Raw genomic sequence first — 27,858 nt, 5'->3', positions numbered from 1 at the left:
GTAGTGCTCAGAGTTTATGCTGTGAAAGTTTTACAACCTTTCATTTTTTAGTTTCTCAACTCTGAATATTATGGTGGAACAATTAACATGAATGAAAGGGAGATAACTAGGAGTAAAGTAGTGACAACTCTGGGTTTCTACTTGTTCAGCTTTGACAACACTTGTTTTTTCATTGCATGGCTAAACTTCATGCCATATAAATTAGGTGACACCTCTGGTTATTTGTTAAAGTAATATTGTGAGAGGAAACCTTATGTTGCCAACTATTGGCAGGTGCATTTACCCTGGAATTTAAAAAAGTGACATCTCTGGTTTTCCCCTTGTGGTCTTCATATATATATATATATATATATATATATATATATATATATATATATATATATATATATATATATATATATATATATATATATTGTTAGGGTTCTCGGAACCGTATGCATACAACATACAGTTGGCCTGAGTCAGTTATTTCATTATATAAGTGTAGTTAGGTCCCTACCTTTTGTATAGTGGGAAGACGAGGGAGTGTGTTGCAATGGGCTATAGTTAGGATTAATAAATCATTTTTCTGCTTTTATTTTATTCCCCCTTTTATTTGATCCATGGTACCTTCATCTCACTTGCTACCCTCATCTCGTCTCCTGAGCCCAAATCCCGAGGGTCACTTTGGGCTGGACAAGCGCTTCCACCATCTACCCGCTGTCAACAGAGACTCGTTTTCTGAGGCAGAATCCAGAGGTTCGTTATAGTAGCTGTGCCACCATTCACCTTCCCAAACCCAGAAACCGTGGTGTGGGTGGGCCTTACCAGTGTCTGGCCGAAACCCCACCCAGAAAGGCGGACCACATGAAGGCCAGGTCCAATCGCGACGGACAATGACGTCAGCTTTGCCATGGCTCCACCCGAACTCCGTGATCTATAAAACACGGGACAATCCTCAGAGTTGACTTGGATGCGATGGAAGGTTGTCGTTGGATTTGAAAGGTCACGGTTGGTTTTTGAAAGGGAGAAGTCAGAGTTGGTGGATGCGAAGGACCTCAACCAGGCCTCTGTCTGGTCCTGCTACTGCTGATCCCTGCCTTGGACTCCGCTCTTCTCCACTCGAGCTCCTTCACGGACACGATCTCCACACGTGCGGCTGTGGACCAAACTACACAACTTTTGTCGGGTACCGCACCACGGAGCATCCTTCCCCCCTCGAAACACTCAGGCACCAAAAACTATGACCTTAACTCCCTCCCATCCTGGCTGCAAAAGGTCCCCTTTTCTTTTCATTGGGTTTATTTTGTCTGAGTAATCTATAAAGACACACAGTCTGAGAGTGTTGGCGCCTGTCCGTTAGATAAGCCTGTGAAAGATCTTTATTGTTGTGATTGTTGCTTTTATTGTTCTCGCGTCAAGTCTGCACTGTGTCCGCTTTTTTAAGTTGCTTGTAAATTTGCGCAGCACACCTCTCTCATCTACTCCTAGGTAACATACCGAATTAACCTTTTTCCTGTGCCACATGCTTTTCCTCGCTTTATTGTAAATAAATAATTGTAGAAATGTTCCCAGCTCATCTTTATATTTTCCTCCATTGGTCCAGCATGGTTCGGATCTGAGTTTAGCCGGGTCTTTATTCCTGATAATCCATTCCTTCTAGCCGGTACGTCCTGGGCAGTGCCGCTCGACTGCATCCGATCCGGAAAGGTAGTCGGTAGTTGGGAGAGTGATCCGGTTCGGGCAAGGCGTACCGAGGGCGTGGTTCCCCGGTAGTTGAAACCGCGTGGTTAATTAGGTAACTTGTTTCTAGACAGGAGGACCCTACGCCACGCGGTTGAGGTATTGGCGTCCACGGTCGGTTAAGCGACCCGCCATGTCATGGAATTATCCGTGAGCGACGGACTCCAATTCCGGGGAGTCTGGTGGGAGTCGACTTAGTTTCCCCCACCGAGTGGTCGTTCTCCGCCAGACCCAGGCCCGCAACAATATATATGCATGTAAATATATATGCAGTATATATATATATATATATATATATATATATATATATATATATATATATATATATATGTATATATATATATATGTATATATATATATGTATATATATATATATATATATATATATATATATATATATATATATATATATATATATATATATATATATATATATATATATATATATATAGTTATGGTTGTGGGGGAAGATGGAGGAATTTAATCGGAAAGTTAGAATTGAATGGAGTTGTTTGGTCCGAAGACGTGTAGCAGACATCTCAATGTAATTGGGTAGGGAAACTGCGAGCTTAAATGTTACGTGTCACCACATTGGGGGGGTTGGTGTTAATTAGATTAGGATTAAGAATAAGTTGCCCCAGTATGTGATTGCCGCCCTGTAATCTATTCCTACATTTTTGCATTTACAAGCGAGCCAAACGTGCCGAGCAGACAGAAGCTCCTCCTCCAAGGGTGACGGTGGGTGAAGACCGCCCCCAAGGCTGATGATTGATGGGTGTGACGTCAGAAGCGAGGCAGGCATGCCGAACAGACAGAGAGGCCCTGCATTCCTGGGTTTCGTGCCAGCAAGCCACGCCCCGGAAGTGGAACGATGATTCGGTGTGGCGTCAGCCAAAGAGAGAGGAGGAATGCACAAGTGCGGAGTGAGGGACGAATGCGGTCGAGAAAGAACAGCTAGGAGATGGCCTGTAAGAACAGGGCTTCACGGCTGGCTTTCATTTGATGCATGAAGAGGACGAAATGATTCTCATATTCATGATAAGTCGATTTGGCTCGTATATTGAGCCAGACGCTGGCCTTTAGCATTTGGTTGAGTCGTGTGAGATGGACCCTGAGCCTCGGGTATGTTACCGAAGGGGATGGCACCATTCTGACAGTGGCGGGTCGGTGAGGACAATCGACGCACAAAGAGGGCGCGTGGGGTCTCTGAGCATTGGGGTGGAATACCACTCACAAATTGCCTGAGGAACGTTCCCGCTACGAGCCAACACATGCACAACGAAGCACCTCGATTCAGGTCAGGTATGAGCGCATGCGCCAGAGCAGCAAGTTTCTGCGTACACTTTCCGCCGGTATTCCAGGAGCCTCCGTCTGGCCATCCCCCAGGCAGATGCCTGGCTCATCCCCATCTCCTTGAGATGCGGATCGACCTGCTGCAACCACAAGGCACATGGTCGGCCCATTGGCCTCCTCCACTCCCGAGGCTCCCTCACTGAGATTAGCTCATGAGCAGGATCAGCGTCAGGAAAACGAGCCACATGCCCATACAGCCGCAGCTGACGTTCACGGACTATGCATGTAACAAATCTCATTTGAGTCTCCCTCAGCAACCACTCGTTGGACACAAAGTCCGACCAGTGAGAACCAAGGATTCCCCGAAGAGACCTGGTACCAAAGGAATTAAGTCTCCGTCTCAGATCCCTGGTCAGAGTCCAAGTCTCACATGCATAGAGCAAGACTGTAAGCACCAAAGACCTGAAGACTCGAACTTTCATCCAACCGCACAGGTAGTGGCAGTGCCACACCCTATGATCCAGTTAATCCATGACTCCCAAGGCCCGACCCAGACATCTGTTGACCTCTGGCTCACAGCCAGCAGAGGCATAAATATCTGCCAAGGTAAGTGAATCTCTCCACGACCTCAACATCCTCACCACAAACAGACACAGACAGGACAGCAGCATCCAATATGTCATTGAAAGTCTGGATCTTAGTTTTGACCCAGTAAACCCATAATCCCAGCGGATCAGACTGCTAATTCAGCACCTCGAGGGCCCCCAAAAGGATATCTAGAGTCTCCGCAAAGATGATTGCACCATCTGCGAAATCAAGGTCAGAGATTTGACATTCCCACACAATGCCCCGCAGCTTGATCTCTCCGACATCCTCCCCAGAATCCAGTCCACACAAGCACTGAAAAGTGTGGGGGCTAGTGCACACCCCTGATGAACTCCAGTAACAACTGGAAATGAGTTGGAGATGGCACCACCACATCTCACAGCACTCTCAGTGCCAGAATATAGTTCAGACATCAGATCCATTGGTTTTGGTGGCATCCCATGAAGACCAAGAATCCTCCAGAGGGCATCCCGATTCACTGAATCAACACTTCACAGAAATCAACATTGGCTGCAAGCAGCCCCCTGCCGAAACTCTCGTTGGTGTTTGGTGAGGACCCAAAGAGCAAGGATACGGTCAATCGTTCACGTCTTTATTGTAAAGCCTGACTGCTATGGATGCTGGTGCTCAAGCAGATGGCGGCGAACCCGATCAAGAATTATCCGAGCAAAGACCTTCCCGGCACTGAAAGCAGCGTCACCCCTCGTTAGTTGTTGCAGTCCTAGTGATCACCCTTCCCTTTCCAAAGAGGGAGAACAAGGCCCCTCTTCCAATCAGTTGGGATGATGCCTGTGTTCCAAGCAGAGCACATAACTGCATGCAATGACATGAGTACAGCATTTCTACCAGCCTTGAGAAGTTCAGCATGGATGCCACAGATCCCTGGAGCTTTACTGCATTTCAACGGGTTCACCGCCACATGTGTTTCCACAAACGAAAGTGGACCACAGTTGAATGGAGGGTCAGCAACAGTGATTGTAACACCCTGACGGGCAATTCAACAGCTTGTGGATCAGCCTGGGACAACCGCTCAAAGTAACCAGCCCAGTGGGCCTTCACTTCAGACTCCTCTGTTAAGAGCTCACCACTCTCTGCTCTAACTACAGTACACCGAGGGATGGACTTGGACGAATGCAATGCACTTATTCCCCTGTAAACAAGGCAAGAATCACTTGACCACAGGTGATGCTCTACCCCCTCACAGATTCCTCGCACATAGGCCTCCTTGTCCACCCTTATACTAGTGCATGTACAGTTTTATGCCTCAGCTCCCTGAACAGCTCAGCTCTGCCATTCAGCCTGGCCCTGCGACTCTGGTTAATGGTATCCATTGTCCCTTGAGAGACAAAATTCTTCTTCGCCCTCCGGTGAGTTCCAAGACATCTACCCGCAACATCAAGAATGGTGGTCTTGAAGGCACTCCACAACTCTTCAGGATCCCCCAAAGCACCCAGACCCCCCAAATCTCCACTCAGCCAGTTCGCAAACTCCTCAGCTACCCTCTCGTCCTTGAGCTTGCCAACATCCAGCCTCGGCTGGGACAGTATTATTCTCCTGGATTTAAGGTGCAACTTAAGAGTTGCTACAACAAGCCGGTGGTCAGTGTTGAGGAACTGAACACTCCGGTAGACCCTGCAGTTTTGGATCCTACTCCAGTGACCATCAATGAGCAAGTCTTGAATCTCCTTTTCCACACCAGCGTTGGAATACCAAGCCGAGCGATGAGCTTGTGGGCACTGAAACCATTAACCAGCCACCCTAAGTCCATGACTTCTTGCAAAGTCAAGGAACTTCGTGTTATTCTGGTTCACATTTCTTGACCCATAGGGACCAACACACGTCTCATAACCATCCCTTTCAGTTCCAGTGGATGCATTGAAATCCCCCAAGACTAGAAGTGTATCTCGTCTCGTCAAACCAAGTTTACCACGACCTGCTCTGGCAGAATGATTAAACCCTCGACTCATTTTGAGCCTTGAAGCTTTCTTACATATATTTAGGATACCAAACCTCACATGATGGTACCCTATTGTTTTTCTTCTGTTTATTTGTCTTGCAATGTTTCCTGTGTTATATTCTTCTTGTTTTTTTTTTTTGGGGGGGGGGGATTTGGAAGGGTGGAGGTGACATGTGGTGCTCCAGCTGCAAGGCAATTGACCTTTGTCTGCTTGACATGGGAGTAGTGGAACACATCTGGTTCTGGTTTGAGTGAACATGTTGCTGCCATTGTTATGTACTGCGTGGTTGTAATAAACATGTTGGATCGTTCGTAATCCTTGTAATCTTTCAACACAAACATTGAAACTTGACATGCTTGATATGCTTAGGTTGCAATAAAGATAGCACTTGCTTGAGTATGTTTTCGGTTTGTCTTGTTGCTTTGGGATTCCTTCCGATTTCACTCTGATGATCATGTTCGATGGCAATGATGGATGAAGGGTATTCAGTGGCATGCGCATGTTGCGACCAATCATCATTTTAACTGGTGTCTTCCCTATTCAAGTGTGTGTGGTTGACCTGTATGTGTGGAGTCGGATATGAATGGATTGTTTAAATGTCTTTTCCCCTGGCATGGTAGCTCTCAGGCCATCCTTGAACTCCCTGGTGAAGCGTTTAATGCCACCATTTGATTACAGGTTGTATCATGATGTGAGATGGTGGTGTATTCCATAGCTTGCTAGAAACTCAGAAAACTGACTGGAAACCATTGGTTATCCAAAGGCACACGCATGACAGAACAGGGTCATGATCTGTCCACTGACTAATCTCTTCAGCCGTTACTGGTGAAGAATCCAGGAATTCCATGAGGAGTACATTGTCTTCAAGAGTGGGCACAGATATGGGGCTTTCACATAAAGGCAAATGACTCATGGCATTAGCAGGCCCCATATCCTTGCCTGGCTTGTGCGAGAAAGAGTAATCGTAGGCCACCAGAATTAGTGCCCAGCATTGTATCCTCGAAGAAACTAACACAGGAACTCCTTTGGTAGCACTGAATAAGGACTGCAGTGGCTTGTAGTCGTTGGTGATTTCAAAATGCTGACCAAAAAGGTATGAATGGAATTTCTTCACCCCGAAAACCACCGCCAAGCCTTCTTTCTTGAGCTGTGAGTATTTTCTCTCTGCAGATGTGAGACAAATGCGATCAGTTTTTAGGTTCCATCCAGCATACAATGAAACAAAACTGCTCCAATGCCGTATAGTGAGGCATCACATGCAAGTAGTAGATCTTTCTTTGCATCATAATGCACTAGAACCTTGGAAGAACTTAACTGTTGTTTTGAAGCCTTGAAAAATTAATCTTGTTTTGGTCCCCAATTCCAAATGGCTGCTTTAGTTAGCATAGCATTGAGTGGTGCAAGTACTGTTGACAGGCCAGGTAGGAAATACCCATAGAAGTTCAAGGGCCCCAGGTAAGATTTCAGTTCTGACACATTCCTGGTAACTGTAGCTTCCACCACCACTCGAACCTTGCTAATTACAGGGTGTAGCCCCTCTGCATCGATCCTGTAGCCCAGACACTCCACCTCCTTGGCTTGGAAAACACTTTTCCTTGCAAACAGTCATTCCTGCATCTGAAAATCTACAGAGCACTGCGTCCAGATTTTTCACATGGTTGGCCTCAGTCTCCCCCAAAATTAAGAAGTCATCAATATAGACACTGATGTGGGGAATACCCTGCAGAAGGGTGTCCACACTTCGCTAGAAAATGGAGGGTGATGAGGAAATCCCCAGTGGGAGGCAGGTATATCTGAAAAGGCCACGGTGAGTATTTATGATTGTGCAATCCTTTGAAGCCTCATCCAAAGGTAATTGCAAATAAGCACTGCTGAGATCAAGCTTCCTGAAAGCCTATCCTCCATTTAGGGTGGCATAAAAGTCCTCAATCCAAGGAATCGGATAGCTGTCAAGTTTTGCCACTTGATTAACAGTTAGCTTATAATCACCACATATGCGAACTTGGCCATTACTTTTTTAAGACGGGCACTATTGGTGCCGCTCAGTCTGAGAACTCTACGGGTTCTACAATTCCCTCCTTCTGTGGGCGCCCAAGCTCTAGCTCGACCTTCCGCGTCATGGTGTAGGGCACTGACCAAGGTTTGAAAAACTTCGGCTCAGCCAATGGGTCCACCTGGATTTTAGCAGTCATGTTCTTCACTCTGCCAAGTCCACTCCAAAAAACTTCCGGGTATTGTTACACCACAGGTTCGTGCGATGCCTATGCTCCAATGTGACAAATCTCAGACCATTTCAGTTTGAACACCTCCAGCCAGTCACGCCCTACAAGGCTTGGGCTGACACCATCCATGATAATGAGAGGTACGGTGAATTTCTGACCTTCATATTGTGCATCAACAGCAATCGTTCCAACCACTTTGATCTGCTCACCTGTGTAAGTGTGTAAAACAGCACCGGATTTGTACAATGCCGGGGATTTAGCCCAGATCTCTTTGTACAACTTTGCACTCATCAGTGAAATGGAGGCTCCTGAATCAATCTGCATCCTCACCTTTTTACCATCAATGATAAAATCTGCTACAAGGGGGTGGATTCCCCTATTCCTGGAAACAACATGACACATGCTATAAATGTCATCCAAATCCTCCAAATCATTAACTTCAGAGTCACGTTGAGCCACATTCGTTGTGTGTTGCCTTTTCTGCTTCCTAAATCGAGTACTGGACCTTTTTTTTTTAAATTATACAAGCCTTGTCAATATGCCCGACACGGTGGCAGAAATTGCACTCGGTGTCCTTAAACCGGCATTCGTCAGGTGCATGAGATGAACTGGAACATCGGGAACAGGTTGCAAAATTTACATTTGAACTTTGGCCCCTGTCCTCATTTCAAGGGTCACAATTACCTTGGTTGCCAGGGCTGGTCATACTCCTGGACTGCTTGTACTGTTGATTCCAAACTTTATGCACTTTCTCTTCCCTCCCTTGCGGAAAAATAAAGGCATTCATTGCTTGAATATCTGTCGCATTTTTAACAACAACTTCCATTCCATGAGCTATTTCCATGGCTTTTTTTGCAGTCCAAACCCTTTTCTGGCAACAACCTACGTTGAATGTGCTCATCTTGGACACCGCACACAAGTCTGTCCCTGAGCATTTCCTCCAATGTCACCTCAAATTCACAGTCCTCCGATACGTGCCTCAAATCAGCAACATATGCTGTAATCGATTGTCCCGGTTTCCGAAAACAGAGTTGAATTTGAACCTTTGCACAATCGGGGATGGTTTAGGATGAAGATGTTCTTGAATGAGCACACAGAGTTCGTTGAAGGTTTTATCAGAAGGTTTCGCCGGCGACACCAGACTACACATGAGACCATACGTTTTAGGTCCACAAACACCGAGTAATGTAGCTCGCTGTTTGTCTGCATCTCCAATGTCGTTAGCGATGAAGTACTGGGCCAGTGGATCTGTGTATTGCACCCGTTCTTCAACGTCCGCATCAAATTCATTTATCTTGCCAAAAGGTGCCATGATTCATACCAGAAATGAATTTACAGAAAATTCATTCACTTGCCGTCTTATCCTGTCGCCAAATATAATGTATCACTCAGAGGTTCGACCTTCCAGGCAAGGAGTGTAATCACAGCTCACACACACAGCCTTCAGGATCACCGCCATTGTCGCACCTGCCGGACGTCACCCCCGCGACACCAGCCCGAACCACCGATGCCGATAGGGGGGCTATGTCACAGGGATGAAGCATGAATGTGGCAAAAATGCAAATCTTCTGTCATCGAGCTGGCAAGCTGGAAGCAACAATTCGCATTTATTGCCACATCTCATGGAATTTAAATTCTCTAATGGCGGTGAGGTCCTCCATTTGAAACTGTTTGTTCGACATATGTAGGTTTTTGATACCTCGGGTCCCAAAAAAAAATTGTATTTGTGTCAAAGACAGTGACCAACTGGAAATTAAGAGTAGAATAATTAATCTAGGTATAAACAGGACATCCAGATTTGTGCCTAATTAAACGCCGTGCTCTACCATTCGGCACCTACTTCTGGCGCAGCCACGGAGCACCCTCTTCGTTTCATTCGGTTCCACAGGGAACAAATCCAGTGTACCAGACGGTTGGAAGGCAAGTTCAGCACAAAAGTTGAATTCAGACATCCTGTTTTGCTATCCTGTTTTAACGTGCTGTTTTTAACATACCCCATTTCAATCATGCACTAATGTTATCCTAATGCCCCACCCACCCCGTCTTTCAAGTTCCACTACCAAACACAAGTCCAAATCACCCCCTTCCACTCCCAACCTCCCCATCCTCTTCGCTCCCACAGCCTCCTCGCACCCCCTACCTCCTGGAGTGAATATCGACACGTGGTGAAGCACCCCCCCCCCCCCCCAGTCAGGTTCCTTGTGTAATTTCGTTGGAATTTTTTGGAGAGTAGCAAACCTATAGATTTTTGAGAAGTTTAAAATCCATTTAAATAAAAAAATGATGTTTCACATTTTTTCAACTTTTGGAAAGGTCGTTTTGGGGTGAAAAACGCTTTTTTTGAATTCCAATTTTAAAAAAATCTGAAACAATACAAAATAACCAAGGGTCAGGTCAGGTATGGGAGCATGTGCCAGAACAGCGCGTCGCTGCGTCCACTTTCCGCCGGTACTCCAGGGGCCTCCGTCTGGCCATCCCCCAGGCAGATGCCAGGCCCATCCCCATCTCCTTGAGATGATGGTCAACCTGCTGCAACCATGAGGCACGTGGTCGGCCCACTGGCCTCCTCCACTCATGAGACTCCCTCGCTGAGAGAATCTGGTGAGCAGGATCAGCGTCAGGAAAACGAGCCACATGTCCATACAGCCGCAGCTGACGCTCACGGACTATGCAGGTAACAAATCTCATCCGAGTCTCTCTCAGCAACCGCTCGTTGGACACAAAATCCGACCAGCGATAGCCAAGGATTCTCCGAAGAGACCTGGTACCAAAGGAATTAAGTCTCCGTCTCAGATCCTTGGTCAAAGTCCAAGTCTCGCACCCATAGAGCAAGACTGGAAGTACCAAGGACCTGAAGACTCGGACTTTCGTCCTCCCGCACAGGTACCGGCAGCGCCACACCCCATGATCCAGTGAATCCATGACTCCCCAGGCCCGACCCAGACGTCTATTGACCTCCGGCTCACAACCTGCGGAGACATGAATATCACTGCCAAGGTAAGTGAATCTATCCACGACCTCAACATCCTCACCACAAACAGACACAGACAGGACAGCAGCATCCAAGATGTCACCGAAAGCCTGGATCTTTGTTTTGACCCAAGAAATCCGTAATCCCAACGGCTCCGACTCCTCATTCAGCACCTCGAGGGCCCCCAAGAGGATGTCTAAAGTCTCCGCAAAGATGACTGCATCATCTGCAAAATCAAGGTCCGAGATCTTGACATTGCCAAACGATGCACCGCAACTTGATCTCTCCGACATCCTCCCAAAAATCCAGTCCATACAAGTGCTGAAAAGTGTGGGGGCAAGTACACATCCCTGACGAACTCCAGTAACAACTGGAAATAAGTCAGAGGCGGTACCACCACACTTCACAGCACTCTCAGTACCAGAGTAGAGTTCAGACATCAGATCGATCAGTTTCGGTGGCACCCCACGAAGACCAAGAATCCTCCAGAGGACATCCTGATTCACTGAATCGAACGCTTTACAGAGATCAACATAGGCTGCAAGCAGCCCCTGCCGAAACTCTCGTCTGCGTTCAGTGAGGACACGAAGGGCAAGGATACGGTCAATCGTTGACCTCTTTGGTGTAAAGCCTGACTGCTCTGGACGCTGGTGCTCAAGCAGGTGCTCAGCAGGTGCTCAAGCTCAAATAACCAACTGATGATGGATTACTGTTAAATGGTTAACAATGGATTTTATAAGAAAATAAAATGTTGCATGTTGACTGTCGGTTGCCATGGAAACAGCATTTTTGGAGTGGAATTGCCATTTTTATTTATATATATATATATATATATATATATATATATATATATATATATATATATATATATATATATAAATTATCATGTTATATGTCATCATGTTATAGCTATGTGTCTATCCTTTTTCTATTATTTTGGGTTGATCTTTAAATATGTCCTTATGTGCTGGTTCGTGCTTTCATTTATCCGGAAAGAAAGTCACCATCAATGTAATTAGTCACTGACGTATTTTGTTCCATTAGATTAACTGCTGTATAATAGGATAGGTTTAGGTTAGCTTTGTGCCCGGGGGTTGGAATTACAGAGGGAGTCTATTTGGAGTTTATATTTAGTTTACTGGCATGTAGTTAGCGCGTATTGTTGATTTCCCACTCATCTCTACTTTTATTTTATTCAGGTAATTTTACGTCTTAGTAGCGGTTTTTATTTTGGATTCTAATAAAGTTCTATCATTGCGACATTTACCCGCATCTTCCGTTTAAATCACATAAGTTTAGGTCAATAAATTAGTCAAAGAAAATAAGGATGTTGTTTTTTTCATTTGTTTGCTTTTTCTGGTGATGAATGTTATTTGTGCCCTTGATATGGCCCTAGACATAGGCACAGCCCAAGTTTTATAGGCTGTATCACGTATGATAGATTTGACATTCATGAGCTGACGATTTAGTTTTATATTTGCAGGACCAACAACATGATGGATGAAGTACCACTGAGTGGCAAGGATTCATGCCAGACAAAAGGATCAACGAACTGGACAAAATGTGTCCTGTGCCAAGATAATTCTTCCCTGAAAGGGTCCTTGGTGTTGCAACCAAAAGTCGAGTCGTTCTGCCGTTTGATAGAGACAATACAGGAGCGAGCCACTTTACAGGATGATGATAATGTACAGATTCATAAACGACTTGAGGGGATATCAGCAGAACTGTTGCAAAAGGAGACGGCTGTCTGGCACCGAACACGCTATTCCAACGCAACTAACAAGGACCAAATTCGTTGGGCCAGGGTTCGTTATGATCAGGCACTATCATCAGGGTCGCATATCGCCAAAGGACCAGGTCGAAAGAGAAAAATGCCCGAAGCATGTCTGGAGTCGTCAAGCTCCTCTACACCATTCACTCGGTCATCCACAGACCTCTATGACAAGGCTTTGTGCTTCTTTTGCCAGAGGACTGATGGTCAACCTATTTACCTTGTTTTGTTTTTATGACTCGAACTATTTGCTCAGAACCCTGTTTTTATGACTCGATTGAACACTGCTATAGCGCCAAGTGATGCACATGCAATTGACGTTATGTACCACAGGTCTTGCTGGACGAAACATGTCTTCCATGTCTTGCGAGATCACGACACCAAAGGAGAGAAGGATAAAGCATCAATGACACAAGTTGTGAGTTTAATTGAACTGATCAACTTGGTAGATGTCCTAACCAAGCAGCAAACTCAACTCCGTATGGAGGACATCGAGACAACTTATGTTAACCCTCTAGGTCAGGGGTCGGGAACGTGTGGCTCGCGAGCCAGGTGTGGCTCTTTTGATGATCGCATCTGGCTCGCAGATAAAATTGGAGTTTGAAACTTTGAAAGCCCAATATTTCTCGCGGAAGCTTTACCTATAGTTTGAATGGTGTCGTGCTTCATTCACGTGCAGGGCTGAACTTGCCAGAAGGAGAGAAGAAAAAACGCCTCCGAATTGGCTGAAGCGGTTTTTGTTTCGTCCAGTCATGCGGCCGAGGTGACTCGTGATTTCGGTTCCTCCGATGACGTGCCGCCGCCGACACGCGTAGCGGAATTCATCTCGACCAATCACGCGCCACCGCTGAGGTGACAGCATCCCAGAGTCGGCCGGCCGCGCCGCACCTCTCGAGTATATAAGCCCGTGCGCAGGCCAGCCAGACTCAATATTTGCCAAGCCTCAGTTGGGTCAACATCTCCCTCTCTCTCTCTCACTTGCTCAAAGCTAACCCTTCGACGAAGAAGATGGCGAAAAGAAAAAAAGACGAGGAGTATCGTACATTTCAGGACGAATGGGCTGAAGAATTCGCCTTTGTGGAGAGAGCAGGTTCTGTGGTGTGTCTAATTTGCAATGACAAAATTGCATCGATGAAATGGTCGAATATAAAGCGGCACTTCGACACACGCCATGCTACCTTTGCATCAAAATACCCTGTGGGAGACGGCAGAAAGAAAGCGTGCCAAGAGCTACTGAGCAGGGTGCAAGCCAGCCAGCAGAAACTCCGCGTATGGACCCGGCACGGTGACTATAATTCCGCTCGCTTTGCTGGATCTTTAGCAATAGTGAGGAACGGAAAACCATTCACAGATGGCGAGGATGCTAAAACGTTCTGCTGGATGTTGCCAATGAACTTTTTGATGATCTTCCGAACAAAGACAAGATAATCAAATGGATACAAGACATGCCTCTATCGGCAAGAACTGTTCATGATCGTACCATCATGATGGCAAACCAAGTGGAGGAAACGCAAGTGAAGGACATAAATACAGCGCCGTTCTTTTCCCTGGCTTTGGATGAGTCAACAGACATAAGCAATTTGTCGCAGTTCAGTGTGATTGCAAGATATGCTGCTGGTGATACACTGCGCGAAGAAAGTCTTGCTGTTCTGCCAATAAAAGGGTCCACAAGAGGTGAGTATTTATTCAAGTCTTTCATGGAGTTCGCTCAAGAAAAAAAATCTACCTCTGGATAAACTTATCTCAGTGTGTACTGATGGTGCTCCGTGTATGGTGGGGAAAAACAAAGGATTTGTGGCGCTTCTCCGTGAACATGAAAATAGACCCATCCTAAGTTTCCATTGCATTCTACACCAGGAGGCACTTTGTGCTCAAATGTGTGATGGGCAGCTTGGCGAAGTGATGTCGCTGGTCATTCGTGTGATCAACTTTATTGTTGCCCGAGCCTTAAATGGTCGCCAGTTTAAAACACTGCTGGATGAAGTTGGAAATAACTATCACGGTCTGCTTTTGCACAGCAATGTGCGTTGGTTGTCAAGAGGGAAGGTGCTTAGCCGTTTTGCGGCTTGCCTGAACGAAATCCGGACTTTCCTTGAAATGAAAGGGATTGAGCATCCTGAGCTAGCCGAAAGTGAGTGGCTCAAGTTTTACTATCTCGTGGATATGACTGAACATCTGAACCAGCTCAACGTGAAAATGCAAGGCATTGGAAATACAGTGTTATCGCTTCAACAAACCGTGTTTGCTTTTGAAAACAAGCTGGAGCTCTTTATCATGGATCTTGAAACAGGTCGTTTACTACATTTTGAAAAACTGAGACAATTTAAAGATGCATGCACAGCAAGTGAGCCCACTCAAAACTTTGATCTCCACCAGTTAGCTGGCTTCACATCCAGTCTCCTACAGTCATTCAAAGCACGCTTTGGAGAATTTCGTGAGCACACTCGTCTTTTTAAGTTCATCACCCATCCAAACGAGTGTTCACTGAACAGAGCCGACCTGAGTTACATTCCTGGTGTCTCCGTCAGAGATTTTGAAGCAGAAGTGGCTGACCTGAAGGCCTCAGACATGTGGGTGAATAAGTTCAAGTCACTGAATGAAGATTTGGAAAGAATCGCAAGACAGAAAGCGGAGTTGGCGAGCAAGCACATGTGGACAGAAATGAAAAAACTTCAACCCGAAGACCAGCTGATTATCAAAACTTGGAACGCGCTTCCTGTCACATACCACACACTGCAGCGTGTGAGTATTGCTGTCTTGACCTTGTTTGGATCTACGTATGCATGTGAGCAGTCATTCTCACATCTTAAAAACATCAAGTCCAACATACGATCACGTCTAACGGATGAAAGCCTCAACGCTAGCATGAAGCTTAACCTCACCAAGTGCCAACCAGACTACAAAGCCATCAGCAAATCCATGCAGCACCAGAAGTCCCATTAATGGTGAGTATTATAACAACATTATTTAAAATAATAAATTCAGAGGCTTATTATACTCACATTTAGTTGAATTCAGTCTTAAAATATATTATATGGCTCTCACTGAAATAGATTTCCAAATATTTTGCTTTCATGGCTCTCTGAGTCAAAAAGGTTCCCGACCCCTGCTCTAGGTGGTAAAGATGCCTTAGAACATCATGTACCCACGTTCAGTAGAAAATGGCTGAAGAATAGAATCTTACAGGCGTTACCCAATGTAAAGCCCTGTCACACCTTGACGTTTTAGCCAGCGTATGGCAAGGTATCAAAATGTATGTAAAACGCTGGCGTACGCTGAACTGTTGATGTTTTTTTCCAGTTTTGGACGTATTCATAACGAGTCGGACGTATGCATAACATATTAGTAATGTACACAGAACGTTTCGATAACATATAGATAACTTATATCAACGAATGCTGAGTGTGTTGTCGGCGTTCACAACCTATGCCCAATCTAACTTATGCAAAGCGCGCGGCAGCGTATCGCCGACGATCACGTGGCGTAGCCTATTAAAAGGCTGCGGCTCAACGATTCAAATCATAACCGCACTAGAAATCGAAGTGTCAAGCTGCTGTCACACCTTGACGTTTTAGCCAGCGTATGCCGATGTATGAAAAATTTGCCGAATACGCTGGCACACGTCGAATACGTTATGGGTAAGTTTTGTATACGTTAATAGCACACTGAAGCACGCTGGCATACGTCGTAGTACGCCGAGTATGTCGACAAATTTTCAGCATGTTGAAAATTTTCGACGTATGCCAGCGTATGACACACGTTCCGCATACGCTGGCCATAAGTTGTAGGCATTTTACGCGATCGTTGACACACATCAACACACGTTACTTGTAAGTTACTCATAAGTCGAAACACGTCGAGGTAATGTTTAGCGTCAGTGTTCCAGACTCCTTGTTTTTTTTTTTGTTTTTTTTTTTTCTTCGGCATGACGGTGATGTTGACACTTCGATTTCTAGTGCGGTTATGATTTACATCGTTGAGCGGCAGCCTATTAATTATATTATATAATAACAGCACTAGAAATCGAAGTGTCAACATCACCGTCATGCCGAAGGAAAAAAAAGCAAAAAAAAAAACAGTGAGTCTGGAACACTGACGCTAAACATTACCTCGACGTGTTTCGACTTATGAGTAACTTACAAGTAACATGTGTCGACGTGTGTCAACGATCGCGTAACGTGCCGACAACTTATGGCCAGCGTATGCGGAACGAGTGAGTCATATGCTGGCATACGTCGAAAAATTTCAAGCATGTTAAAATTTGGCAACGAGCTCGGCGTACTATGACGTATGCCAGCGTACTACGACGTATGCCAGCGTACTCTTAATGTATACAAAACTTACCCATAACGTATTCGACGTGTGCCAGCGTTTTAGACAAATTTTTCATACGTCGGCATACGCTGGCTAAATCGTCAAGGTGTGACAGGGCCTTAAGGTCAGTGCTCCAAAAGAACAGACGGAAACTTTCTTTCTCTATTCACCTGAGACATGTGAGGAAGATATGGTCAATGCTAGCATTACAAATGACAACACAATGGAGCATATGGATGCTATCTACAAATCAGCTATGCTTGTTCGCAAAAGTCTAGAGAACTTCTCCACCAAGGACAAACAAGATGAATATATACAAGTTTCTAGCAGTGAACAGGACGTCCCCGGAGAGCTTAAGGCAATGGTACGTTGGATAATGCTTGGCCCAGTGGAAGAGATGCAATCAGAAGCACGGACAAATGTTGTGGACAGATCATTATTAACTGTAAGCCAAACCATCATGTATGGCCTCAAGTCTAGGAGGCAGGCAATGAAAAAACCACAGAATGAATCTGCTCTATTCCGTCCGCAACGTCAAAGGGAAAATCCTAAAGTTATCGGTACGGCTCTAGCCGTCCACCATGACACAAGGAATAAAAAGATGGTAGACCTTCTCAATGCTTCTCAATGCTCAATGTCAAGCAGCAATTTCTCAGCAAACATTTCTTGATCCATTAAAGAATGAGCCTCAGATCTGGATTCCACAAGGACACGAGTGGTCAACTCAAACCGACAACAACAGACATTCTCCCTGCACCAAAGGCAATTATCGAGATGATAAGGTGCCAGTGCAAGACCGAATGTTCATCACAGAGATGTTCCTGCAGGGCCAAGAACTTCACATGCACTGATCTTTGCATGTGCAGAACTTCGTGTGAGAATGACGAGGACTCAAACATTGAACGGCATGACCACGATAGTTATCATGATGACAGCAATGATCAGTGACATGAGAGACAGTGATGCCAATTGGCTACAAACTCATATTTGACATTAAGTACATTTCACTGATCACCATATTCATGCGTTACTTGTTTCAAGATTTGAAAGCAATATATTAAATAAACGGTAATTTGACAAAATGATAGCCGTTTCCATGGCAACCATTGCTCAAAATACAGATATATGTATTCTATATTAAGAACTGTCCTCAAGTTAACAATTATGCATCATCAGTTGCTTGCGATTAATTTTGAACTTTCAGAGCTGGAATTTAACAGAACGGGTTTTTACCCCAAAACACCCTATTTGACCACATTATATGCATTGAAAAAATGTGAAACATGGATTTTCTGTTTTGGTATTGTATAAGCTTTCCAAAAATGTTGGGGTTGGGCCTAAGTCACATTTGCTCTACGGCGAGGATACGGCGGCCGTACGCCCTCTGAATTGACAGAAACGTGTGGTGGCCGCAGTTTCTGCGGTGGCCTCAGGGTGGCCCTACGCTGTTTGGCTATCTTTTACAGGCCGTAGGGGTCGCCGTGGAATTACAACGCGTTATAACTTTTTTCATTTCTACATTGGCCATAGCAATTCGACATGCCGTAGTTGTGACGTAGTTGTGTTCCACGTCAACCGTACGTAGGGCGTACGGTGGACTTGCGTTATTCGTGCGGCTGCCGTAGTCTCTTATCAATGAAAAATGAATTTTGCCCTAAAATCTGAATACATTTTCAAAAATAGCACCGCAATGCGGGCGTAACCCCTCAGCCCCTTGACGCAAACCAATTTCAAGATGGTGGCCATATTGAAAATCGCAGCACGCCCATTTTCGAAAGGAACCTTCCTCTACTCAACCCCAACACACCCAGCAAAAATGGATTTAATCGGACAAGGCGTTCTCCTCAAAATTGACGGAAACCAATTTCAAGATGGCTACCATGGCGGTCACAGTGAAAATCGCAGCATGCCCATTTTGGAAAGGAACCTTCCTCTACTCAACCCCATTATACCTCGCCAGAATAAAATCAATGTGTGAAGCCGTTCTCAAGTTATTGTCCGGAAACCAAATTCAAGATGGCTGCCATAGCCGCCATATTGGATATCGGTTTGTGCTGTATATCGAAAGGAATCTTCCTCTAACCACCCCCATTATACCCCCATGAAAATAAAATCAATCTGTCAAGCCGTTCTCAAGTTATTGTCCGGAAACCAAATTCAAGATGGCTGCCATAGCCGCCATATTGGATATCGGTTTGTGCTGTATATCGAAAGGAATCTTCCTCTAACCACCCCCATTATAACCCCATGAAAATAAAATCAATCTGTCAAGCCGTTCTCAAGTTATTGTCCGGAAACCAAATTCAAGATGGCTGCCCAAGCCACCATATTGGATATCGCATCGCACTGACTATTGAAAGGAACCTTCCTCTACGCAGCCCCAACACACACTGCAAAAATGGATTTCATCGGACAATGCATTCTCCTCGAAATCGACGGAAACTGTGGTGTACGAGGTGCAGTGGAACATGAGAAGCAATAGCGTTAGCAGCAACTCCGCTTTATTGCGCGTCTCAATGTACATTCCTGCCACCCCTCGCGGGCGAGTCATGATATACGAAAACCCAATCACGTGATACAGCACACTCCTCCCCTCGTAAAATGACAAGTCAAATGATGAAAGGACAATCATAACATGACCACCCGAAACCAATCAACAATCAAAATCCTCCAAGTACCGCGGCCGCATCTTGACCTGCCTCGGACGGGCAGCGACGCCAGACGGTCCAGGCTCAGACGCCTCCCGGCTCGGTCGAGGTGACACCCTCGCCGGACTTGCGCCATCCGCAATAACAACCGCCCCCGGCCGACCAGCCTGCCCAACGTCCTCGGGCAGGACTGAATCAGGTGAAGACCCCGTGGGCATCGGCACATCCGGCCCTGGCGATACAACGTCTGGCCACGGCGACATTACAGGCGGGGGTCCCACATCGCTCGGCACGGGGGGGAGGGGGGGTGACGCAGAACAGCGATCTTGCATTTGGTCCACGTGCCGCTTCCACACCTCCCCACTATCAGTCCGCACCATGCAATTCGCCGGCCTCAGCACCACAGAGACCACAGCCGGCACCCATTTGGAACGGTGGAAATAATGGCGCACCATTACCCACTGTCCCACATCAAAACCGAGCAGCAGCGTAGGGCGTGCCACCGCCCCACTCACCGACGCTCCAGGTTGCAGCAAATCCAGTCTGGACCGCAATGCCCACCCATAGAGACGAATGGCAGGAGAATCACCCGTGACAGGATGAATCGCGTTCCTGTAATGGAGCAAAAAGACATCGACTACCGTCTGCACAGGTGTAACACCCCCCCCCCCCCCACTTGCGCAAAGCCTGTTTCAACATCTTAACAAACGACTCAGCCTGCCCATTCATCTCAGGATGATATGGTGCAGACCTTAGATGTCGAATACCATTTTGACGCATAAACTCATCAAATACACCTGCGATGCACTGCGGACCGTTATCAGAGACCAGGATCTCCGGTAATCCTTTATTAGCAAAGATCGTCCGCAGTTTCTCCACTGTAATGTTTGCTGATGTATGCTGCAATACCACAACCTCCGGCCATTTAGAGAATGCATCGATCACAATCAAAAACATTTTGCCATTAACCTGCCCCGCAAAATCTACATGGACCCTCTGCCAGGCTCTGTCTGGGGTCGGCCATAGTCCCGAGGCTCGACGCGGGTTATCAGAATCTGTTTGACACATGGTGTAACGCTTACCCAACTGCTCAATGTCTTTGTCCAACCCCGGCCACCACAACAGGCTCCGAGCCAGACTCTTGGTGTTCACGACGCCAAGGTGACTGACATGCAGTTCTTCCAAACACCGCTGCCTGAACTTCGGCGGAATCACCGCCCTCATTCCCCACATAACGCACCGTTGGACCAACGACAGCTCCGATGCGCGCGACGTGAAAGGCTGAAATGCCGGTGTCGAAGGTAGATCGCTCCAATTCCCCATAGAAATCGCCTGGACGACACGGGCGAGCAATGGATCACGAGCCGATTCCACCGTAACCTGTTTAGCTGTGATCGGCCCGCTTTGGACCTGGCCCAGCGCGAACACATCGACCCGGTTGGCCGACTCAGACGCAGCTGGACCCTCCGCACATGGCAAGCGTGAGAGCCCATCGCAGTTAGCATGCTTCTAGGTGCTTCGGAACTGAATATCGTAATCATAAGCAGCGAGAAACAGACACCACCGCTGTATTCGCGTGGCCGCGACCACCGATACCCCGCGTTCGGGTCTCAGGATGAATTGAAGCGGTTTGTGATCTGTCTGAAAAGTGAAATGCCGCCCTAGCAGGTATTGATTAAATCCTCCACACACCCCAGACGAGGCTGGGAGCCTCGCGCTCGATCTGGGCATATTCCCGCTCTGCTGCGGACAGGGTCCGGGATGTAAAACAAACAGGCTGTTCGGAACAATCGTCCTTCCTGTGGGAGAGCACTGCCCCAATGCCATATGCAGAGCTGTCGCATGCCAATAAGAGCGGACGCGCAGGCTCGTAGTGCACGAGGAACGTATCCTCTATGAGCAGCCGCTTGACGCGGTCGAACAACGCCTGGTGTACAGGCCCCCAGGCCCAGCACTCGTCCTTCCTGAGCAACCGTGTTAACAGCGCAAGTTGTGAGCTGAGCCCGCGCACGAACCTTTGGTAATACTGGGCCAAACCAATGAACGAGCGCAGCTGCGTCTTGTCGCGAGGCGGTGGCATGCGCTGAATCGCCTCCACCTTCCGAGGGCCTTTCAACAGCCCCTCCGGCGTGATGATGTGCCTGAGGTATTCCAAGCGCTGCTTGAAGAACGCGCACTTGTCCCTGTTCAAGCGCAGGCCGCACACTTCTAGCTTTGTCAGCACTTGGGCAATGTTCTCAAGATGCTCGTCCGCCGTTTTCCCCGCAAGGAGCACGTCGTCCAGGTAGGTCTGAGCGGGCAGGCCAATGCAAACCTGATCCATGGCTTTCTGCCACAAGGCTGGGGCCGAAGCAATCCCAAAAACAGAGTCGGGTATATCGATAGAGCCCTTGACACGTGTTGATTGTCAAAAACTCGCTACTCCCGGGATCCATCGCCAGGTGAAAATATGCATCACGCAGGTCTAGCTTCGTGAAGTATCGACTCCCCGCCAATCGTGCATATATTTCATCGATTGACGGCAGTGGATATTGCTCCACGCTGAGACCCGGTTAACCGTGGACTTGAAGTCCCCACACAATCGGACGTCTCCATTCCGTTTCAGCACCCTGACGACCGGGGTGGCCCAACCTGAGTACGACACCCGTTTGATCACTCCACAGGCCTCCAGCCTATCCAGTTCACCCTTGACCTTGTCCCGCAGGGCATACGGCACCGGTCGTGGTTTACAAAACGAGGAACCACCCTCTCCTTCACGAAGAGCTTTGCCTCCACGCCCTTGACTTTCCCAAGGTCGTCGCAAAACAAACCTTCATGACTTTGAAGAATGCTCTCCAACTGATCCTCCCATCGGCTCGGCACGGGTTGCACAAGGTGAACGGCGGCCAAATCTAGCCTGATGCGGGACAGCCAGTCTCGGCCGAGGAGAGACGGTCCCCTCCCCCGCACGACGTACAGCGGAAGCGCGGTGACCTGGCCTTGGTACCGCACAGACACGTCTGCCATCCCGACTGGCGTTATCTTCTCGCGGGTGTATGTGTACAGCATGAGGTTTGACCTGATAAGCTTCAGGCTGTTGAGTCTACGCGCGGTCTGTTTGCCTATGATCGACACAGCCGCTCCCGTATCGACCTGAAACGTGATCGGCGTTTTGTTCACTTCGATTTCCAACGTCATCGGGCACGCCGCCACCGGGCCAATTGAAAACAGGCCCAACAATGGCTGCCGGTTCCGGCCCGGGTCGCCGAGGTCGCCTCGCACATCGCCGTCCATGACCTTGATGGTGGCCGGCGCCCGACGGCACACACGCTTCAGATGACCCACCTTGTGACAATTTAAAACACACGGTGCCTTTATATGGGCACGCACGGCACAGGTGTCGACCTCCGCACCCCAAACACGTCTGCGGGGTCACCTCGTCGCTCGTGCGGCGACGTCCGACCCGCACCGAAGGTCGTGCGTGCGTCCCAGGGCGCTCGCGACCCCGCGTGGCCGGTGATGGCCCGAACATCTCCGCGAGTCTGTTCAACAGCCGCAGCAGTGTCGACCGCCGAGTCGAATGTAATGCCTTCACCCTTCAGCCATAGAACCGCCGAAACTGTATTCGCATCTTGTAAACCAGCAATAAAACGATCTCTGAGCCGAGCTGGACGCTCCCCCGCCGTGAACTTGCATGCCACGGAAGAATGCTTCACTCGCACCACGAAATCAGCGACGCGCTCCTCTGCACCTTTCGAGAGGTGATCGAACTGGTATCGAGCGAGCTGTAATGACATCTCCGGCGCCATGTGTGCTTTCATCTTCTGCACAATGTCCCGAAACGACAGCCCGTCATCACGGGGCTTGTCTGACGCCACTAAATCACTCAGCAGCTGGTACTGTCCTGCCGATAGCGAGGCGAGCAAGATCGACTTCTGTTTGCTCTCGTCGACCACATCATTCGCGTGGAAATAGCATCCCAATTGCTCTGAAAACAATTCGAAGTCGTCTCTGACGAAAACGGGCACATGTCCGTGCGCCGTGACTCATCGATCAACCATCCTCGTCAGCCAAATGTGGTGTACGAGGTGCAGTGGAACACGAGAAGCAAGAGCGTTAGCAGCAACTCCGCTTTATTGCACCTCCCGATGTACATTCCTGCCACCCCGAGCGGGCGAGTCATGATATACGAAAACCCAATCACGTGATACAGCACAATTTCAAAATGCATGCCATGGAGGCCACATTGAAAATCGCAGCGCGCCCATTTTCGAAAGGAACCTTCTTCTACTCAACCCCAACACACACTGCAAAAATGGATTTAATCGGACAAGGCGTTCTCCTAGAAATCGACGGAAACCAATTTCAAGATGGCTGCCATGGAGGCCACATTGAAAATCGCAGCACGCCCATTTTCGAAAGGAACCTTCTTCTACTCAACCCCAACACACACTGCAAAAATGGATTTAATCGGACAAGGCGTTCTGGAAATTGACGGAAACGAAAAGTTGACAGACGCCCGGACAACGCCTATGACGATAATACCCCTTAACCAATTCAGGCTGAGGGGTAAAAACCGAACACAACGAAGCGTTCATGTTTGTTCACGTGCGTCTCCCACACCTGTTCGAGCCGCATCTTCGCGCTTTGTTCATTCAGTTCGTCGGTGGAAGTACTCGTGAAAGCATCTCTCGTGTGTCGATCGCTACTTTACCTCGTGTTTTCACCTTGATTTGTGTTTTTTTTGTTTTTTTTTTACTCATCTTGTGTTTTAATTAATAACAAAGAAGCAATCCGATCACGTGGTGTGACGGACTGTCGGGCAAGGATTTAATTTCACAGAAAAATCGGTTGTAATTTGGAATATCCATGATTACCTCAGCCCGATGCGTTTGATGAAAGTGATTGTGGTTCTGGGGGCATCATGTTGATGAGCTGCCCTGGGGGCAGCGCTCCCAGAGTGCGCGAGCGATCGGAACCCAGGCCGGAGCTCGAACCTGTGTGAACCTTTGGATTGGTGATTGTACCAGTTTACATACAATACACCGCCACCGAAGGTCATTTACTCATCTTATTTTACCTGAAACATGGGAAATTTCAGTTGAAAGTGGGTTTTCTTGGGGTCCAGGAACAGATTAATTCACTCCATTATTTCTTATTGGGAAAATAGTTTGGGAATCGAACTTTTTGCAATCCGAACAGCCTCCTGGAACGAATTCAATTCGGATTCTGGGGGCACCACGTACTGGTATATTCTGAACTGTTATATTATTATTTCAGTAAAAAAAGAACTGGTATATATACCCACTCGTTACCGTCCGTCTGGCCGCACGTTCGCCTTTGGGCCCCCCTGCGGTCGCCTTGCGGGCACCTTGCGTCTGCCTTTAAAATGCTATGGCCGCCGCAGGGACGCCCTAAGGTCACCGTGCAACATCAAATCAAAGACCGTACGGCACCTCCACGTTTTCGGTCTCCACAATTTCTAAATACGCCGTGCGGCTCCCCGAAAAATAAAAACATATGTGACTGCTACATTGTGTGACCGTGGAAATACTGCAGCCGCCGTATAATTGCTAGTGGCCGTAGATTTTGGAGACCCCACGGCCGCCGTGGCAAATGTGACTTAGGCCTTAGCAACTGTCCAAAAATTCCAACGAAGGTCAAATTATGGACACAAGGGACCTGACTACCCCCCCTCCCCTTCCCCTGCCCACTTCTCACTCCCTCTTGTCTTGCTCCTCCTCCCTTCCCCAATCTCTCTCTCTCTTTCCCCTCCTTAATTCGTTCTCTCCTCCCCTCCTCCCCCTTCTCTCTCTCCCCATCCCTCCTCTCCCACCTTCTTCGCTCCCCAACCCCTTCATCTCTCTCACCCCTCCCCCCTCTCTTCCCCTTCCTCTCACCCCTCCCTCCTTTCTCTCACCCTTCCCTCCTCTCTACCCTCTCCCCTCGCTCACCAATCCCTTTTCTCTCCCCCTCCCTCCCCTTTCTCACTCCTCTCTACCCCTCCTCTCACTCCTCCTTCTTCTTCTCCCCTTCCCTCTTCTCTCCTCCTCCCTCCCCTCTCCCTTCTCTCTCCCACCTACTCTCTCTCATCCTCCTTCCTCTTCTCCCCTTCCCTCCCCTCTTCCTCCTCCTCTCTCTCTCACCTCTCTTCATATTCCCGTCAGCGAAGCGTTTTATTTGTTCGCTTGGAATCAAACACAGAGTGCTCCAAAGGACAATATTTCTTGCAAAGACCACATCATGTGGAGGGTTTTCAGACCTGTCCCATCATGCCATGCACGCCGCCATGTTGGTTGTATTCACTTCCATGGCAACGACATCACCAGTAATTCCACAATGCAGCACGTTTATGTCGTCATTCTCACGGACTGCAACGGAAGGTTACGCTAATTATTTGGCCTTGTTTACCTTTTCTCGCTTCTTCAGCTTGCCAACCAACATGGCACCCGAGCAGTGAGTGCATCCATCCATCCCCACACAGTGGGGACTGAAACCCTTCCATCGGTTTAACTGGGAAGCACAAGTAAATGTAAGCGGGACACTCAGCTTCGCTTATAACTGGTCACCTGACGAGACAGCTCTCTCCCCTCTTCAAAACCACGACGAGAAACCCCGAAGAAGGTTTTACTACTTCCTTCCAAAAAAAAAAATTGCAGAAGCGAGGCGACGAGTCGACCGTAACCATGGTAACCAAGGTTCTCCAAAAAGAACCGATGACGCCGTCGAACAAGCGGAAGTACGAACTCCAAAGCTGCACTTTAAAGCAGCGCCGCCTGTGGAATAAAATGAACTTGCAAATTATTTAAACGTAAATATGTTCGGTTATTGTGTGTTTCTTTGGATAAATAAATAACAAGCGAACTGAACAAGTCCCGTTTTTATAATCATGACTCTATTTCCTATAGCTAGAAGTTGAGCCTTGTGTACTGTCAGGTAGCGTGGCCGAGCGGTCTAAGGCGCTGGATTTAGGCTCCAGTCTCTTCGGAGGCGTGGGTTCGAATCCCACCGCTGCCAAGAGTATTTTTGGCATTAATTAAATATGAATACCAGCACACGGAACGTCCAGGTTCAGGTTGTGGTTACGATAGTTGTTGATATTATATTAATAATCTTTTTATTATCCTCCGAGCCGAATTATCACATGATTTTCTTTGATTCCTGGCTACTTCCTCTCACATAAAACATTCCCGCTCTCACATTCCCGCTTGTTGATTCATTCAATTCAATCACAATCAATAAATGGAGTTGCCTCAGTCGATTCGGTAATTGGTCTTCCCCGTGGTTCGAAGTCGGGGATGCTCACTCTCGCATTTTTTACCCGCCCGGTGGTGGCCGCAGGTGGCAGGAGGAAAGTGGTGCACCTGCGGTGGTGTGTGAACCCCGACCCCGTAACTCGCGCCATGCCACATCCGAACGGACGCGCTGCGCATGACGACGACGTTGCCAAGCGACGCCGAGGGGGTTTGCGGCGCGCGCGTTGTGAGCCGCGGCACGTGGCGAGTTTCCCGCGCTTCGGCCACGGGGCCGTTTGTGGAGTTGAGGAAATGTCAAGGGTGCACGACCATTATTTCCGCTGCACTTCGCGCTGCGACCTCATATTTGATCGTGTTCCCACAGTTTTCGGTTTTTATCCATGGACTCTGTAATTAGCCAGACAAAGGTTCGAGACCACCTGACTTGTTTATTCTCACACACCGAGACACCGTGTTGCGCACACGCACAACAAGCCCAACAACACACTATTCCTACATCTTCCCCCTCAATGTTCAAAAACACACATAAGTGGCCAAAATTTATAACAAGTACCACCCCAATTAATCAAGCAACAAAACCACACAAAAACATTGCAACAAATACACCAAAGTACAGCAGTAAATAATTAGGCAGCTCAAACTCAGACAGGAGATTCAAACTTTATAGGTCAGGTCAGGTATGGGAGCATGTGCCAGAACAGCGCGTCGCTGCGTCCACTTTCCGCCGGTACTCCAGGGGCCTCCGTCTGGCCATCCCCCAGGCAGATGCTTAGCCTATCTCCATCTCCTTGAGATGATGGTCAACCTGCTGCAGCCACGAGGCACGTGGTCAGCCCACTGGCCTCCTCCACTCATGAGACTCCCTCGCTGAGAGAATCTGGTGAGCAGGATCAGCGTCAGGAAAACGAGCCACATGTCCATACAGCCGCAACTGACGCTCACGGACTATGCAGGTAACAAATCTCATCCGAGTCTCTCTCAGCAACCGCTCGTTGGACACAAAATCCGACCAGCGATAGCCAAGGATTCTCCGAAGACACCTGGTACCAAAGGAATTAAGTCTCCGTCTCAGATCCTTGGTCAGAGTCCAAGTCTCGCACCCATAGAGCAAGACTGGA

At 47.7% G+C, this 27,858-nt stretch overlaps 1 protein-coding gene and 1 non-coding gene across 8 annotated transcripts in view; one reads left to right on the top strand and one right to left on the bottom strand.

Annotated features, from left to right (window-relative positions):
• Positions 1 to 26,167, bottom strand: part of LOC147024955 (growth arrest-specific protein 7-like) — a 239,031-nt gene extending 212,864 nt beyond the window's left edge. For 2 of the 7 annotated variants that reach the window (XM_085885426.1, XM_085885424.1), the window contains exon 1: positions 25,896 to 26,163. Coding sequence is in view for 4 of the 7 variants with exons in the window: in XM_085885420.1 (XP_085741546.1) it covers positions 808 to 894 (87 nt within the window). In the remaining 3 variants the exon portion in view is untranslated. Of the gene's footprint in view, positions 1 to 807; positions 917 to 20,020; positions 20,118 to 25,895 lie in introns of all 7 variants that reach the window. The other 5 variants (XM_085885420.1, XM_085885421.1, XM_085885425.1 and 2 more) reach the window with 5 other exon arrangements.
• A 252-nt stretch (positions 26,168 to 26,419) lies between these two features.
• On the top strand, positions 26,420 to 26,501 carry TRNAL-UAG (transfer RNA leucine (anticodon UAG)). The gene has a single exon. It is a non-coding gene; the product is annotated as a tRNA-Leu (tRNA).
• Positions 26,502 to 27,858: the final 1,357 nt, after the last annotated feature.

This window comes from Eptatretus burgeri, chromosome 6 (genome assembly GCF_056783735.1).
Source record: "Eptatretus burgeri isolate ZD-2024b chromosome 6, Ebu_testis_v1, whole genome shotgun sequence".
NCBI classification, from domain to species: Eukaryota; Metazoa; Chordata; class Myxini; order Myxiniformes; family Myxinidae; genus Eptatretus; species Eptatretus burgeri.
This window is presented reverse-complemented; position numbering and strand designations above follow the sequence as displayed.